This window comes from Eubalaena glacialis, chromosome 11, assembly GCF_028564815.1.
Source record: "Eubalaena glacialis isolate mEubGla1 chromosome 11, mEubGla1.1.hap2.+ XY, whole genome shotgun sequence".
In the NCBI taxonomy this organism is placed as follows: Eukaryota; Metazoa; Chordata; class Mammalia; order Artiodactyla; family Balaenidae; genus Eubalaena; species Eubalaena glacialis.
In genome coordinates, this window is record NC_083726.1 from 21738862 (window position 1) to 21755426 (window position 16565).

General features: G+C 41.1%; 1 protein-coding gene across 2 annotated transcripts in view; it reads right to left on the reverse strand.

Annotated features, from left to right (window-relative positions):
- SLC17A8 (solute carrier family 17 member 8) overlaps positions 1-16565 on the reverse strand; it is a 49558-nt gene that overhangs the window by 17448 nt on the left and 15545 nt on the right. For both annotated transcript variants that reach the window (XM_061205150.1, XM_061205149.1), the window contains exons 2-5: positions 14111-14363; positions 6565-6683; positions 4655-4769; positions 2835-2922 (exon numbers count right to left, since the gene is read on the reverse strand). In XM_061205150.1, coding sequence (XP_061061133.1) covers positions 2835-2922; positions 4655-4769; positions 6565-6683; positions 14111-14363 — 575 coding nt within the window. The remainder of the gene's footprint in view (positions 1-2834; positions 2923-4654; positions 4770-6564; positions 6684-14110; positions 14364-16565) is intronic.

The following is a 16565-nucleotide window of genomic DNA, read 5'->3' on the forward strand; positions in this document are numbered from 1 at the left end:
CCTCACTGCACCTTGATGCCTCTGTGTGGTCACCAGGGAAGACAGAGGAGGCCCTCCGATGCTTGTTGTTTGGCGTGGAGAGAGGGGAGTGGCTGAACGGGGGATGGGAGAGTCCCCAGTTCTGTCTTCACTCTCCATGGGAATTTATATCTTTTTTTCCCCTCCCTGAGCCTCCACTATAAAATAATGGAGGTAGAAAAAGAAATCAGATTTGTGGCTATCAGAGGCAGTGGTGGGGAGAGGGGAAATTAGATGAAGGCAGTCAAAAGGTACAAATTTCCAGGTATAAGATAAATAAGTACTAGGTATGTAACATACAACATGATAAAGATAATTGACACTGCTGTATGTTGTCAAAGAAAGTTAAGAGAGTAAATCCTGAGTTCTCATCACAAGGAAAAAAAAGTTTTTTCCTATTTCTTTGATGTTGTATCTATATGAGAGATTGGACGTTCACTAAACCTATGGGGGCAAACATTTCATGACATATGTAAGTTGAATCATTAGGTTGAACACCTTAAAATTATATAGTCTGTATGTCTCTTACATCTCAATAAAAGTAGGGGGAAAAAAACAAAAACAGAAATCTATGTCTTTGAATAAAGCCAGTTTTACTTCTAAAAAAAATTAAAATTAATTAAAAATATAAAACAATGGATGTGACTAGATGTTTTCTAAAGACCCTTCCAACGCCAATATTTTTGAAGTGTAAGAATCAATTATTCCTAAGCCTGGGTTTACTTCTAATGACATTTTCCCTTGGCTGTTCTTTGAAACCAAGGCTACACCTTAGCTGGGAAATGTAATAAAGCCTGTGACCTTGATCAGGTAACTTTCCTTGAGAGTCAAATCATTTCTTTAATTCGCTCTTTTAGAGCTATAAAGACACTAAGAGTGAGCAGTAGTTATTCTTGTTTTGCTGGCAAATCACAATGAAAAGACTTACAAATAAATCATCCAAAGACAATATCAGGGGACTTCCCTGATGGCACAGTAGCTAAGAATCCGCCTGCCAATGCAGGGGACACGGGTTTGAGCCCTGGTCCGGGAAGATCCCACATGCCACGGAGCAACGAAGCCCGTGCGCCACAACTACTGAGCCTGTGCTCTAGAGCCCGCGAGCCACAACCACTGAAGCCTGCGTGCCACAACTACTGAAGCCTGTGCACCTGGAGCCCGTGCTCCACAACAAGAGAAGCCACCGCAATGAGAAGCCCACGCACCACAAAGAAGAGTAGCCCCAGCTCACCACAACTAGAGAAAGCCCGTGCGCGGCAACGAAGACCCAAGGCAGCCAAAAATAAATAAATAAATTATTTTAAAAAGACAATATCAATAGGTCAAGGTCAGCTGGGGCAGAATCTTATATTCTTCTAGAGGTGGTATAAGATCAGTAGTGGAGGTAGAGATGATCTTCAACTTCAAACAAGAGGACAGAAATAGTTTCTAAGGATAAGAGAGGCTAAAGAAGTAAAGATATCTCTGCTGTGCATGCATTTCCAAACTAGGCACAAAACAGACACTTGGGTGGACATTTCACACCAGATTCCCTGGGATCCTTTATTACTACTACTACTACTTAAGGAGGTAAAGAGAGAGAGACAGAGGGAGAAATAAATAAAGATATTCAGAGAAATAAAGTTCCTCTTTAGCTAAGAAATACAGGTTAGTTACGGTTAGGAAAGACACGCTAGCCTGAAAAACTAAGCAGAACTAAATTCTGATCCTAACTCTACGTGGACCCGTTGTGACTTTTGTGGCCTGAGGCACTTTTGTCTTTCTTGGCCCCTTCTCCCATAAAAAATATTTGAAAATATTGGTGGCAGCATGTGCTGTTCTTGTTCAAATGTTAATCAATACCTAGTAGACTCTTCTGAACACTGATTACTCTCAGAGATTCATAGCGGGGCCAGTCCCAAAGACATGGCATCAAATGAGGCAACCTTAGCAAGGTGAAGTTTGGAGACCCAGGAATTTAAGTCACATCACTACTTAAGAGCCATTAATTTACTTTCGGGTAAGATGGATGGTGTCCACTTCGTTTTTATCTGGAAGATAATGGCGAAAATTGATTAAACAGCTTCTATGACAATGTGTACATAGTAGTGTGTAGTGAGGAAAGTTCTGAATCAAGAACCAGGTGGTCTAGATCCAGCTCCTTAACTTAGTAGCTGTGTGACCTTGGGCAAGTCGTTGGACTTTTGTTTCAGTTCAATGAAACTAAACTTTAAACTTTAGTTTTAATTTCTTCATTTCTGAAAAGGAGTGGGGGCCTTGATGATTTTATTGATATATCTTCTGTTTTCAACTTTGGAAAATATCATTTGTTGGCTAATCCTACAACCGCCTCCAACCCCTTCTTTCTTACCTTTGTCTATTAAAGATGCTAGAAAAACTAGGCACTTGCTTTCCAAGCCTCCTCTGCAGTTAGTAAAGTATATGACACAGTTAGAACCAAGGAAATATAAATGGAAGCCTGCTAGGGAGTTTGGGAAAGCTTTTGCTTTCCTAGTGAAAGGAACAGACATGGTTAGGACACCTATCCCCGCTTCTTTCTGCCTTTAATGTGGACTTGATACCTGGAGCTGTGACAGCCGTTTTGTGAACATGAGGAACACACATGAATGTAAAAAGTTATCACTCAGAGGTTAGTGGAGTAAAAAGTCCAAACACGCATAGTCCCTGGATAGATCACAGAGCAGCAGAATCAATGCTAGCAACGATTTACCTTTGGACTTCTGTTATGTGAAAAAAATAAATTCTATTTAGTAGGGTCTTCACTTGAAGCCAAAAGCATTCCTAAATGAAATTTGTTATGATTCTAATACACTTACCACAAAAAGAAGTTGTGGCCAGTCGGCTTCGCTCCAAAGGCGGTGCCCACTTACTCCACATCCCATGGCAGGCTGGGTAGGTCACACCCTGGCAAAATAGTTGAAAATAGATTATTTGATTCGACTCCAGTTTCTTTTTGTGTTTAAAACACAGATTTTGCTTCTTTAACACTACAATTCAAAGCCTAATTTACAGATACTAAATAACATGTGTCAGCTATTTTGGCTCATGGCACAGATGCTGAAATTCAAATACTAGTTCAAATGTAAGCATGGTGGGGAATAGGGAAGGGGTATTTATATTTCATATTATTATAGAATATCAGTGTAGAAAGGGATTTCCACAACCAGCTGGTCCATCCTGTCATTTCAAGATACAGAACCTGAGGCTCAGAGCCATTAAGTGACTAGATTCTAGTCTTCACGGCTGCTAATATCATGTTCTTTATACCATGTCAGTATTTTCCGAAGCGTGGTATGTGTCCCTCTAGTGGGATTAAAGTTGGATTTAAGGTGCTACAACAACCTACATTTTTTATTATAATTGTTACATATATATTATAACATGCTTTAGAAATAAAATATAACTAGCACATCAAGCCCATGATATCAAAGATATTGTTGCTTATGATAGGTTCTTTTATTTTGTTTTGAAGTGAATTGATCTAGGGAAAAACTATAGGCAAATAATAGTATAAATCGTAGCGTGGATATGACAAAAGTGACAAAGGTTAGAGGTGAATGACTGAGTTCGGGAAACATTTCTCTACAACAGGTATTCGGAAACTATAGCCTGATATGGCCCCACCATCTATTTTTGTTCAGCCCTCAAGTAAATATGGCTTTTACATTTTTAAGTGGGCAGAAAAAAAAATTGAAAGAAGAATAATATTTCCTGGCATGTGATAATCATATGAAACGCAAATATCAGTGTCCAAAAAGTTTTACTGGAAAGTAGCCATGCCCACATGTTTACATATTGTCTCTGGCTGCTTTCGCATTACAATGGCAGAGTTGAGTCATTGCAACAGACCATAGTATGGCCAGCAAAGTGCAAAATATTTACTTTCTGGCTCTATATTATTCTACCTCCTTCATCAAGTTAAACCTCTGTGTAAGACTACACCCTTGGAAATTTACAGATTTATTAATAAGTCCATTTAAACTGTTTTAGTGGAAAGAGCCCTTGCTATGTGAACTGTAGGTTTGGGGCTTTCAGTTTCAAATTTTATTAAATGAAAGGGGTTGGATTATCTCTAAGATCGCTCCTGGCTCATCTGAAATTCTGCCCTCTATGAAATGGTCCTTTATTAGGTATAAATTTGGAATCATACAAGGCATTTTAATTAAAGTATTCATAATTGTAATCATAGCCAGAGAGTTCAGATAGCAGGACAAGGTGGAAGACAGGAAAACTGAGTAAAGGAGGTTTTCTTCAAAAGCTGAAATTTCTAAAGGACCATGTTGTCTCCAGCAATATCAAAATTTGTTAAGAATCTCCTGGGGCTTCCCTGGTGGCGCAGTGGTTGAGAGTCTGCCTGCCAATGCAGGGGACACGGGTTCGAGCCCTGGTCTGGGAAGATCCCACATGCCGCGGAGCAATTGGGCCCGTGAGCCACAGCTACTGAGCCTGCGCGTCTGGAGCTTGTGCTCCGCAACAAGAGAGGCCGCGACAGTGAGAGGCCCGCGCACCGCGATGAAGAGTGGCCCCCGCTCGCCGCATCTGGAGAAAGCCCTCGCACAAAAACGAAGACCCAACAAAGCCAAAAATAAATAAATAAATAAATTTATTAAAAAAAAAAAAAAAAAAAATCTCCTACCTCCACTAGACCTTGCAAAATTCTGACACACATGACACATCCGTAATGTACTCTGGCTGCAGAAGGAATGAACATGTTCAAGGTCGATGTTAAGAAGATGGCGGCTCCAAAGACCCTGAGGGACCAAAACACTGTGTTATTGGGCAGGCCCACTGATGGATGTGGCATGTTGGTTAAACATCAGGAACAAACCTAACAGTTTATGGAAGATCACTATAGAAATTAATGGAAAGAGAAATAGATGTTGTGTTAGGATCTGATGTGTTCCAAGCTAGACTGTTGGGCCGCTTTGATTTCCAAGCTCCAGTCCCTGGACCAGTCATGGGAAGGTTTTGGGCAGTACAGGGATGTCCTGCCTAGATGAGATCCTGAAGCTGGAGATTGACCAGCATGAGGTAAGCTTGCTGGAGACCCACCATTCTTCTTGGTTCTACCCAACTGATCCATTCTGACCATTACCTCATGACTTCTGCACATTTGGGTGGTGTCTCCTGCTTCCCAATTCTGCTCTCACTTTACCAGATGGGGATACTGACTATCTGAGAAGCATGCTGTGTCCTGGGACCAGCCAAGCACAAGACAGGCTGTGTACCTGTCTTAGCCCCCAACTCTCTGCCAAGTACCGTGTGCCTTCTCCTCCCTGCCTAGACAGGAGTGTCCTGGGAAAAGAGAGCCGGCAGCATTTTCTTCCTTTCTCACACGTGTTAGTGATGCTTCAGCCCCTTTTACATGCTGTGAAATCATATTATATGTTATTTCTTCTTAGGGCAGAAGTGTAAGTAGTAACCCCAGAGACCATAAGAACTAATATTTTATCACTTTTTAAGGAGAATACAACAGGTAAGTGACAATAAAGGACACAAACTAGACAAGAACATAAGTAAATATGAGTCATGCTTATACAAGATGACTTTCAAACTTTTTTGTCCTTGATCCATAAAACAAAATATATTTTATATTGCAACTCAACACACTGATACACACAAATGTAACCGAAACAAGTTTCAAAAACCAATACTTAAATGTGCAATGAGCTAAGATATTTTCTATTCTATTTTATTCTATTTGATTACCTTTTCTTCTATTTCTCCCTCTTTTTTTTTAGAAAATGGTCATTGGTAAATCACTATTGATTTTATTACCATCTAATGAGTTTTGTTTTAGAGTTTGAAAAACACTGCTTTATAAAGTATACACTTCACAAAATCCACATATGTAAAGTCAATTACAATTAAAAGAGACTTGGAAATAATTAGTACACTCCTTTTCTGGTATATATACATACTACATCTCCCCCAGGTGGCCATCATTTCTGCTTGAATACCTTTAGTGACAGAGAACTTACTACTCCTTGAAGCAGCTCATTTTGTCTTGAACCCACTTTTAATTGCTCAAACACCTACCATAGAATCTCAAAGGCATTAAAGACATCTTGCAATCTAGAGACTAGCCCCTCCTACTCACATGACAAAACCTGTATGGAACAGGATGATATTAACATAGTACAGAGCATCACAGAATGTCATTGGTCAAAGGCAGCTCAAACACAATCTAATCCGTTTCATTTCACAGATGAAGAAACTGAGGCCCAGAGAAAAAAGGAACTCAGTAGAGGTCACCAAGTGAGTTACTTAGGGTCCAGGAACTGTTTCTCCTGACTCGGATGCAATTGATCTTTTTATTACATAATCATTTAAAGAATTGCAAGATAGATTAGATTAGACAAAAAAGTAAACAAAAAGAGACTCTTAAGAACAGGACCATATAAGATCAATGTCTGTGAATCACATCTTTAGGAATGGCTTCTATCTTTCATTCTGTACCCCTAAATTGAGAGCCAATTATGCAGATTTTATAAGAGTACAAAGCCATATTATGATCTGTGCAGCACTCATATCAATTTATCTTACCTGTTAGCAGCAAACTTATTTGAAATGAAACCACCTGGAATTTGTGTCACAATATAACCCCAGAAAAAAGATCCATGGATAAGGCCCACCGTCTCTGGATCCCAGTTAAATTGTGCTGTCTGGAAATGAGAAATCAGATACAGTTGTGTTTGGAAGAAAACACTTGACCATAATTATTCACTGATCATCCTACACAGTAACCCCATGAGGTCTTTCCTTCCCTCCTTTATTCAAAGAATATTTTATGGAGGGCCTCTTGTGTGCTTGGGATATAGGACAAAACAAAGTCCTGGCTGTCACCGACCTCAAATTCTAGTGATAGAAAGGAGAGATTATGTACAAATTTTAAAAAAGAAAAAAATAGATATACATGTATATGTGCATATATATATACGTATATGTGTGTAAATATATACATGTATGTGTGTGTATATATATATACGTATATGTGTGTATATATATATATACACAGAATAATGATGAGTGCTAGGAAGAAAATAAAACAACTTGCAAAGAAAACAAAAAATAAATTCTAGGTTTATTAGGTTATTTACTAGGTTATTCAGATACCAGTTTAGTGACAGCACAAAGGGAATGAGAGTCTTAAGTCTCTCATTTCATAATGAGGATAATAAAACCTATTCTACCTCCCTATAGTATGTGTGGGGATAAACACCATAAATATTTCTAGTAGGTTATCCCTCTGCTTAGAGATTTTGCATTTAACACATTAGGATAATGCCTGGAACATAGTGTAGTCTCAATAAATGTTAGCAGCCATTGTTGTTGTTATGATGATGATGATGATAACAACAAAATACCCTTCCAAAACTCTTAGGTCATTGAAAATGTGATTCTTGAGAGTCAGAGAGCCTTTCCTCACTTTCTTCCCCAGGCATAGTAACTCATCCTTTTCAGACTCCCTACAAATATCCCTCCTCTGAGGAAGCTCCTCAACTGCCCTGAATTGAAGTGGTCATTTTCCTAGGCTTGGTCCACAGACCTCTGTTCTTGCAGCCATGGCACCCACACTGTTCTCAAACTTGCCATTCACGTGTCCACTTCCCACATGGGGTGGCGAGTAACTCTAAGGTGGCAGCCATGTCCTTTTGACTTTATAGCCTTAGTGCCTGAAACAAATGCCTGTAACGTAGAAGGGGCAAGTAAAGATTTGCCAAATGAATGAATAAACGAATGGCTTTGTAAAGCATTGATATCAAAATGCAAGATGTTCCTATTATAGAGTAAGGGTTCTTAATTATCAACATACATTTCATAAATTTTCTTTTTTTTAAAAAATATTTATTTATTTATTTATTTAGGCTGCACCGGGTCTTAGTTGCAGCATGCAGGCCTCTTAGTTGCAGTATGCGGACTTCTTAGTTGCAGCATGCAAACACTTAGTTGCGGCATGCATGCGGGATCTAGTTCCCCAACCGGGGTTCGAATCCAGGCCCCCTGCATTGGGAGTGCGGAGTCATAGCCACTGGACCCCCAGGGATGTCCCCAACATCTCATAAATTTTCATCACAGTTTATTCTCCCACACATTGTTATATAATAATTTGCTCATTTATTCAACATGCACCTCATGCCTCCTGTGTGCCAGGTCAGGTGATAGACAGTATAAATACAAACGCAAACAAGTATTGCCTTTGCCTTGAGGAGACCACAGTCCAGGTAACATTGGCCTCAGCTCTGTACTGTAGTTCCCATTTTGCAGATTAGGAAGTTGAAGCTCAAGAGTAAAATGGAACTAACAATCATTCATTCAAACCAGCTTACCAAATTTTTATTTCACGCTACTTCATGCCACACATTGTTCTAGGCACTGGGGATACAGCAGTGAACAATGACAGTAATTGCTACGTTCACAAAGATGCCAGTGGGAATGGCAGAAAGTATAAAAGTGCATACTGAGTTAGATGGTGATCAGTGATAAGAAGAAAAAAATAAAGCAGAGAAGGGGACAGAAATGTTGGGTAGGAATGAAGCAGGGTGAAATTTTAGATAGAGTGGCCAGGAAAGGCTTCAGTGAGGAGATGATTGTTGACAAAAGTCCTAAAGGAAGAAAGGGAGCAAGTCATGCTGTTCGTTACCTGAAACGAAAGCTTTTCAGGCAGAGAAATAGCAAGTGCAAAGGCCCTGAGGTAAGGATGCATCTTGTGTGTTAGAGGAATGGCAAGATGTCAGTAGAGCTAGAGGGTAAACGTGAGGAAGAGGATAATAGGCATTAAAATAAGAGAGGTTCAAATGATGAAGGGCCCTTTAACTCATCATAAGGACCTTGGCTTTTACTCAGAGACAGAGGGAAGCACTGAGTGAAGAGGGACATGATTTTAAGTCACTTTCCATGTGTTTCCTCTTCTAATCCTTACAACACGTAGAGGTAACTATTATTATCTCATTCTTTATAGAAGAGGAAATTGAGGCTTAGAGAGATTAATTTACTTGCCCAAGGTCATACAACCAGTTATAAAGAGAGCCAAGACCAAGCCCTCTTACCTACTTGACCCAAAAAAACTATATTCTTTCCATTGCTGCAGAGACTTGACTTTCTCACTGAGAAGTAGAGACTGGACTTCTTTGCCTTGAGTCACAGAATGCCCCAAGAATCCAAGGATCCGAGACAGAGGGATCCACTTCAACCAGCAGCTAATTGTCAATCACCTTGTCCCTTGCTCATGTCTTTCTCTCTGACTAGCTGGTGCTTCTGTCCATTTGGGAAATGATACCTGAAGAAGAGCACTTGTGCCTGCCAAGAACTGACTTTCATTATCACTTGAGCTCATTAGAATCATAATGGCCTCATGTCTGAACTATTATTATAAACCAAGCACTGTGTCAGGTACTGTGTTAGCCTGAAAAAAGGGTCCCAAAAGATATATGCACAAAATCCCCAGAATCTATGAATGCTGCCTTATTCGAGAAAAGGGTTTTGCTGATGTGATAAAGTCAAGGATCTTGAGATGAGTTTTCCTGGATCATCTAGCTGGGCCCTAAATCCAATGACGTGTCCTTGTAAGAGAAAGGCAAGGGGAGAGTTGAGACATAAGAGAAGGTACACAGAAAGAAGGCCATGTGAAGACGGAAGCAGAGATTGGAGTGATGCTGCCACAAGCCAAGGAACGCCTGGAGCCACCAGAAGCTGGAAAAAGCAAGGAAGGATCCTCCCCTAGAGCCTTTGGAGGAAGTGTGGACCTGCTGACACTTTGATTCGGACTTCTGGTCTCCCCAGATATGAGAGACTAAGTTCCTATTGTTTTAAGCCACCATGTTTGTGGTAATTTGTTATAGCGGCCTTAGGAAAGTAATATAGGTATTTAATATATTGGTTCCAGATTATCTCATTTGATCTGTAAAGCAGGCCTTTTATTCCCATTTCACAATAAGGCAATGAGGATTAGCAAAGAATTGCTAGAAATGCCAGTTCCTGGCTCCCTACACACGTTTCCTTCTAAGAGGATTCCTCTTCCTTCTAAGAGGGAGAGCCATGGGTCTCTCCCCTGTGACTGGACACCTGAGTAGAGGGAGCCAAGGGATGGGTTGGACTCAGCCCACCTGTCTCTCTCTTTCTCTCTCTCTCTCTCTCTCTAATCTGAACCCAGAGATTCTAGTTAGACAATACTGAACACTTGAATTGAAACAAGTCCCATTGGAGTCAGTGCCAAGTAAGTCAGCTCCCCAGCAAGGCAACGGCTCAAAGAACTTCAGCTTTGGAGGGCAGTGAGAAGCCATGGAAAAAGAAAAAAAAAGGACTTCCCTGGTGGTCCAGTGGTTAAGAATCCGCCTTCCAATGCAGGGGACACGGGTTCGATCCCTGGTCGGGGAACTGAGATCCCACATGCCGTGGGGTAACTAAGTCCATGCAACGCAACTACTGAGCCCACGTGCTCGGTCACCCACGTGGCACAACTAGAGAGAAGCCCGTGCGCCGCAACAAAGAGCCTGTGTGCAGCAACTAAGACCCGACGCAGCCAAAAATAAATAAATAAATATTTTTTTAAAAAAGAAAAGGAAAAAACAAAAACAACAGTCCATGGAGAGACCTGGGAGAATGGAGCAGACTCAGAGAGAAGCAGATGCAAGACACTGCATAGCAAGCAAGTTGGAGACTAAGCTAAGGATTTCCCAGTTCCCATGAGGTCCAGCTCCACTCTGCCCTTCCTGGCTCCTTTTCCTCCCCACAGTGGGGTACAGCCTGGATTTTAGTCCCACCTCAGGCTGGGCTCCCCTGTCCAGGGCGCAGACTGCACAAACATACACAGCAGCTCTGCTTTCTGCCCTTCACTTTCGTGAGATCCCCTATAGCCCCACTGTAATTTCCTTCTTAACTTGAACTGGTCTCCCTGCAGTTCTATTCTTTGCAACCAGCAATCCCTGACCAAGACAGAAGGGCAACTTGCTCAAGGTCCCAGAGCTAATAAACAAGGGTCAAGTCTGAAACCATGTCTGGCCAATTCCAAAGCCCAATTCTTCTTAACCCTACAGGGCTCACGATTCATGAGAAGGAGTTTGGGTTTTTCCTGAGGGTAATGGGAACCAATCTCAAAGTTGCTCAAACTTTAGTCATTTATTGCTCACCACATGCCAGACACTGTTCTAAGTGATTCACGTGTTTTAAAACTCATAATTATTAAACTAAAAATGATTACTCACACATCAACTAAAACTACCCTTTACACCACTAATAGAATATATGCCATTTATTTGCAAGACCTACCAATTCACACTGCTTACTTCTCTCCCTCTGCTGAAAATGAAGATTTTAAAATATCTCAGTGCAAAATATCTAGTTTTTCTCCCATAAAACCAACCAAACAAATATACCAGCCATTGAGAGCCTTTTGTAATACACTTAGTGAAATCTTTGTCATCGGGTTGAACATGCTCAGATGATATCTAAGCTTTGTTCTATTTGGATAAGAGAGAAATGGCCTGCTATAAATTGGAACTTCTGAAATGCTACTAAACTCCTACTTATAAGGCCAGGGAGAATGATGTAAAGCATATTTTAGATTTTAATCAGTTTCTCTAAGACTCCAGAGGGCAAAACCATAGAAACTAGAGAGCACGCACAGCATTGTTCCTTAAGTTTATCAAAATGTCTTTTCCATATACCTCCAAGCAAATTCTGTTGACCTAGGCCTATCTTTTCAGGCAACAAACAAGGGCAAATCAGCATCTCATTTTGATCCGGGCCTCAGCAGACGAGTTTAATTAGCTGCCCTTGCTCACAAAAGGCTGCCAGAATGCATGTGATACACATCTGAAACCTCACTAATATACATCATTCTTTATTTTTAAAATGCATGACATGCCCCCTCACACCTCTACTGCCCTCCCTCCCCGCCTCAAAATAAACAACGAGGATATCCTTTTAAAACAGATTCAGCTGTGGCATCAAAAAGAGAATCGTTAGAAGAATCTCCATGGTACCCTTTTCTTCTGGCAGAATAATCTCTTAGCTAAAAAGAAAAAGGAAAAAAAACCAAAAAACAAAAAAACTGCCAGCCAACTAAAGACTTCTTTTTAATGAATTGAAATCAAATTTTCCCAAACCAGTGCTTGACAGAAACTGTTCCACGTAATGCTGGAACAGTTTCTGTCAAGAAACAGATGTGGCATGAAAGAAAGCATTCTGCAGTCAAGTCCAGGAAACAATGCACACCACAGCTCCCTCTTGGAGATCCTCATAGGACACGGCACAGTAAAGGCTCCCAGTTCATAAGACACCTTCTTCACAGCACAGCCTACAGAACAATGATTTCCAGACACCAGTTTGGAAAATTCTGATCTAAATGTTTCCCCAGGGCTTCCCTGTGGGGCAGTGGTTAAGAATCCGCCTACCAATGCAGGGGACACGGGTTTGAGCCCTGGTCCGGGAAGATCCCACATGCCGCGGAGCAGCTAAATGCGTGCACTGCAACTACTGAGCGTGCACTCTAGAGCCCGTGAGCCACAACTACTGAGCCTGGGAGCCACAACTACTGAGCCTGTGTGCCACTGAAACTACTGAAACCCATGCGCCTAGAGACCGTGCTCTGCAACAAGAGAAGCCACTGCAATGAGAAGCCTGCACACCGCAACGAAGAGTACCCCCGCTCGCCGCAACTAGAGAAAGCCCACGCGCAGCAACGAAGACCCAACACAGCCAAAAATAAATAAAATAAATAAATTTTATAAATAAATAAATAAATAAATGTTTCCCCAAATATGGGCAGGGACCAGAGAACTATTAGCTGTCTCTCTGCAAACAGATGGATTTCCATATGTGTCACTCCTGTGTGTGTGTTCAATACAATGAAACACGTATATGTTGGGTATGCACTGGGCATACATTTTCGTTTTATTCTCCCATAATTTCAATACGTCTCTAGGCCTACCATTTAAAAAACAAACCAGATTTTATCTTTCCAGTGATTCATAAAAACAATACTATTTAAGTGACATCAGAGTGCTTAAAGCATTTAAGTGCTTATGACTACAACAGCCTTTGAACTGGGCCTTCTGCCTCCACTCACTCCAATCCCAATCCACTGGGAGATGACTGGCTGGGCAGTGATCATTCTGGAGCATGCATTTGGCTGCACCTCTTCTTTGCTTAAAGCCCACCCCTATCTCCCCGCATGGCTTAGCAGGCTCTGCAAGACCTAACCCCACTTTACTTGCTGCCTCCTTCTCTTGATGCCCACCCCATGCTTTACCTTTTTACCGGGGTTTCTTAACCTGGAGTCCGTGGATGGAACCATGTGGATCTATGAACTTGGATGGGGAAAAATCAGCATCTTTATTTCCACTAACTAAACTTTAGCATTTCCTGTAATTATGAATGTAGGAAACAAACCCCAGTCATTTATCAGTACCTGTGACTCTGTTACTAGTGGAAATTATAAATATGTTCATATCACATGATGGTTGCTGCTGCTATCTCAAACTATTGCTTCTCCTTCAGACTTCAAAATTACAGTAATTATTAGACCCATTGCTAGAGTTTGTCATCTGACATGTTCATAAAGAAGCCCATATGTTTCTATACCACAAATTCGATTTTTAAATATTTTGGTATCTGTATTTTATTTTATTTTATTGTTTTGCTTTATTTTTTTAAATTTATTTATTTTATTTTTGGCTGCATTGGGTCTTCATTGCTGCGGGCAGGCTTTTCTCTAGTTGTGGCTAGCGGGGGCTACTCTTCATTGTGGTGTGCGGGCTTCTCATTGCAGTGGCTTCTCTTGTTGCACAGCACGGGCTCTAGGTGAACGGGCTTCAGTAGTTGTGGCTCGCGGGCTCTAGAGCGCAGGCTCAGTAGTTGTGGCGCACGGGCTTAGTTGCTCCGCGGCATGTGGGATTTCCCCGGACCAGGGCTCGAACCCATGTCCCCTGCATTGGCAGGCGGATTCTTAACCACTGCGCCACCAGGGAAGACCGATATCTGTATTTTAAAATGATGGGTTTCCTTTATAATCCTATGTGTTTTATTTTAAGAATTTAAAACATTAATACAGCCATGGCACAAAGGACTCCCACCATAGACAGACACTGACCTGAATTTCCGGTTTTCCATCAACATATATAGTGCTGTTGTTGACCATTTCCACAATGGCAACTCCAAGGTTGCACCGAATCCCAAAGGAAATGCAGAATCCCAGCCCGCTCATGATGGCAATGATGTAGCGCTTGGGGAGGCCACAGCAGTGGCAGTCACAGAGTGGGGGGCTCTGCCTGGACGTCTGCACTGGCCTTCCTTCTTCATTCAGCTCAGTGTTACCTTCTTCCTCACTGGTCCCATCGATTTTCCTACAGTGGAAAAAGAATGCGCAGAGAAGAAAGACCAGGATTACAGAAAAAAACAAAGTGTACTACAAAAAAAGAAAAAGTGTACCAAGAAAGAAAAAAGGAAACCCAGAGTAGGATGCACCCTTCATTGTTTAACGTCATCATCATCATTATTACTAAAATAAATTATAATGGCTAAAATTACTGATATTCTGGATATCGTATTGCACCCTTATAGGCATTAAGTTGTTTTAATCTCATAACAACCCCATGAGGTAGATCGTGCTATCTTGTCCTTTTATACATGAGGAAGCTAAGTCATCTATGGTGGGATGCAAGCCCAAGTCCAGAGTTTGTGTCCTCAACAATATGCTTGGGACTTCCCTGGTGACGCAGTGGTTAAGAATCCGCCTGCCAATGCAGGGGACATGGGTTCGAGCCCTGGTCCGGGAAGATCCCACATGCCGCGGAGCAACTAAGCCCATGTGCCACAACTACTGAGCCTGCACTCTAGAGCCTGCGAGCCACAACTACTGAGCCCGCATGCCACAACTACTGAAGCCCACGCACCTAGAGCCCGTGCTCGGCAACAAAGAGAAGCCACCACATTGAGAAGCCCGCGCACCACAACGAAGAGTAGCCCTCACTCACCGCAACTAGAGGAAGCCCACGCACAGCAACGAAGACCCAACCCAGCCAAAAATAAATAAATAAAATAAATAAATTTATTAAAAAAAAATATATGCTTTACTGAACTTCCTGCTGAAAGAGTATCCATAGACTTCATCCACATTGCATGACCCAGCTAACTCTTATGTTTGACCTTAATTTTAATGTCACTTGAAGCTTGCTAAAAAGATATACAGTAGAAAATTAATGCAGATGTTTTTCTTTCTTCCTCTTTTTCTAAGTCTTAATAAAATACTAGATGGAGGTAGGGAGACACATTTCCTATCACAGCACACAACCAACTGGTTGTGTATCCTTTCTTCCTTAGGTGGTTCTTCTAAGGAGGTGATTTTCTGACAATTTTTAACCAGATGGTAGGATTTCTCACTGAGTTCTATAAATTCAGATTATGGTATGTCTATTACAGTAAATTTACTCTCTTCTTTAAAGAAAAGAGTAATTGGGCAAACTGAACACAATCTGTCAATTATAAAAGGAGCTGTATGCATCCTCTCACATATTGTAACCCTTCTGAGGATGCCCAATTAAGTTCCAAGTCTTTGTAAAAATAAGCAAAGCTTATACGTTTTCCTGAGTATCATATTCACTAATAGCTAATACAGACCAGACTGAAACACAAATAATTTGCCCACCAATTCACAGAAGAGATAATCTTGGTAGCTTTTTATGACTCAAGCAAATGAGGTTAAAGCACATGTAGAGAGAAGCAAATGTACTGGATTTAATTCAGTTCATCAAATATTTATTGAGTGCCTACTGTGTGTCAGGCACTGTGCTGAGTGTTAGGGAACAATAAAGAAGGGGACATGGCCTCTGCCCTTCTTCAGTTCTTAGGCTGTTTGGGAAGAAAGACACATACACAAGCAGCTATATTTGCTGGATGATGTAGGTTTTGTTGAAATCAAGGTGAAGAGCAATAGTAAAACAGGAAAAGAGCTTTCATTTTCAATGTGTGAACTCAGAGTGGTAGCTTAATAAATGTGCAAGAATATGGAAGTAATCAGAAGAGAACTTCAGCAACCTCCCTGTGTACCTATCTACCTACCTGCATTTATGCTAATTTGTTCTACCTTTTTTCTATGGTTGTCCATGCTTCTAGCTAAGGCCAACCTCTCTCCCTGGGCACTAGATCTCATTGTCTCTCATCTACTCAAGGAAATCCTACCCCCATACTTAATCAATTATTTTTCCTCTCTACTAGATCATTCTTATTGTCTACAAATATGCTCTTATTTGTCCCACATTAACATTTGAAGTAAAAACACTTTCTCTTTCAGCTACTCCCCTATTTCTCACCTTCCTTTTATAAAAAAAAAATTGGAAGTCACTGTCTTCACTTCCCTTTGTCTCATTCTCTCTTGGACCCACTCCAACCAGGTATCCCCCAACCTGTCCACCAAAACTGTTCTTCTTAACGTCATCAATGCCCTCTACGTGGCTCAACCCAAAGGCTATTTTCAGTCCTCATCTATTCAACCTATCAGCATCACTTGACACTACTGATTACTCTTTCTTCCTTGACTACTTTGTTTC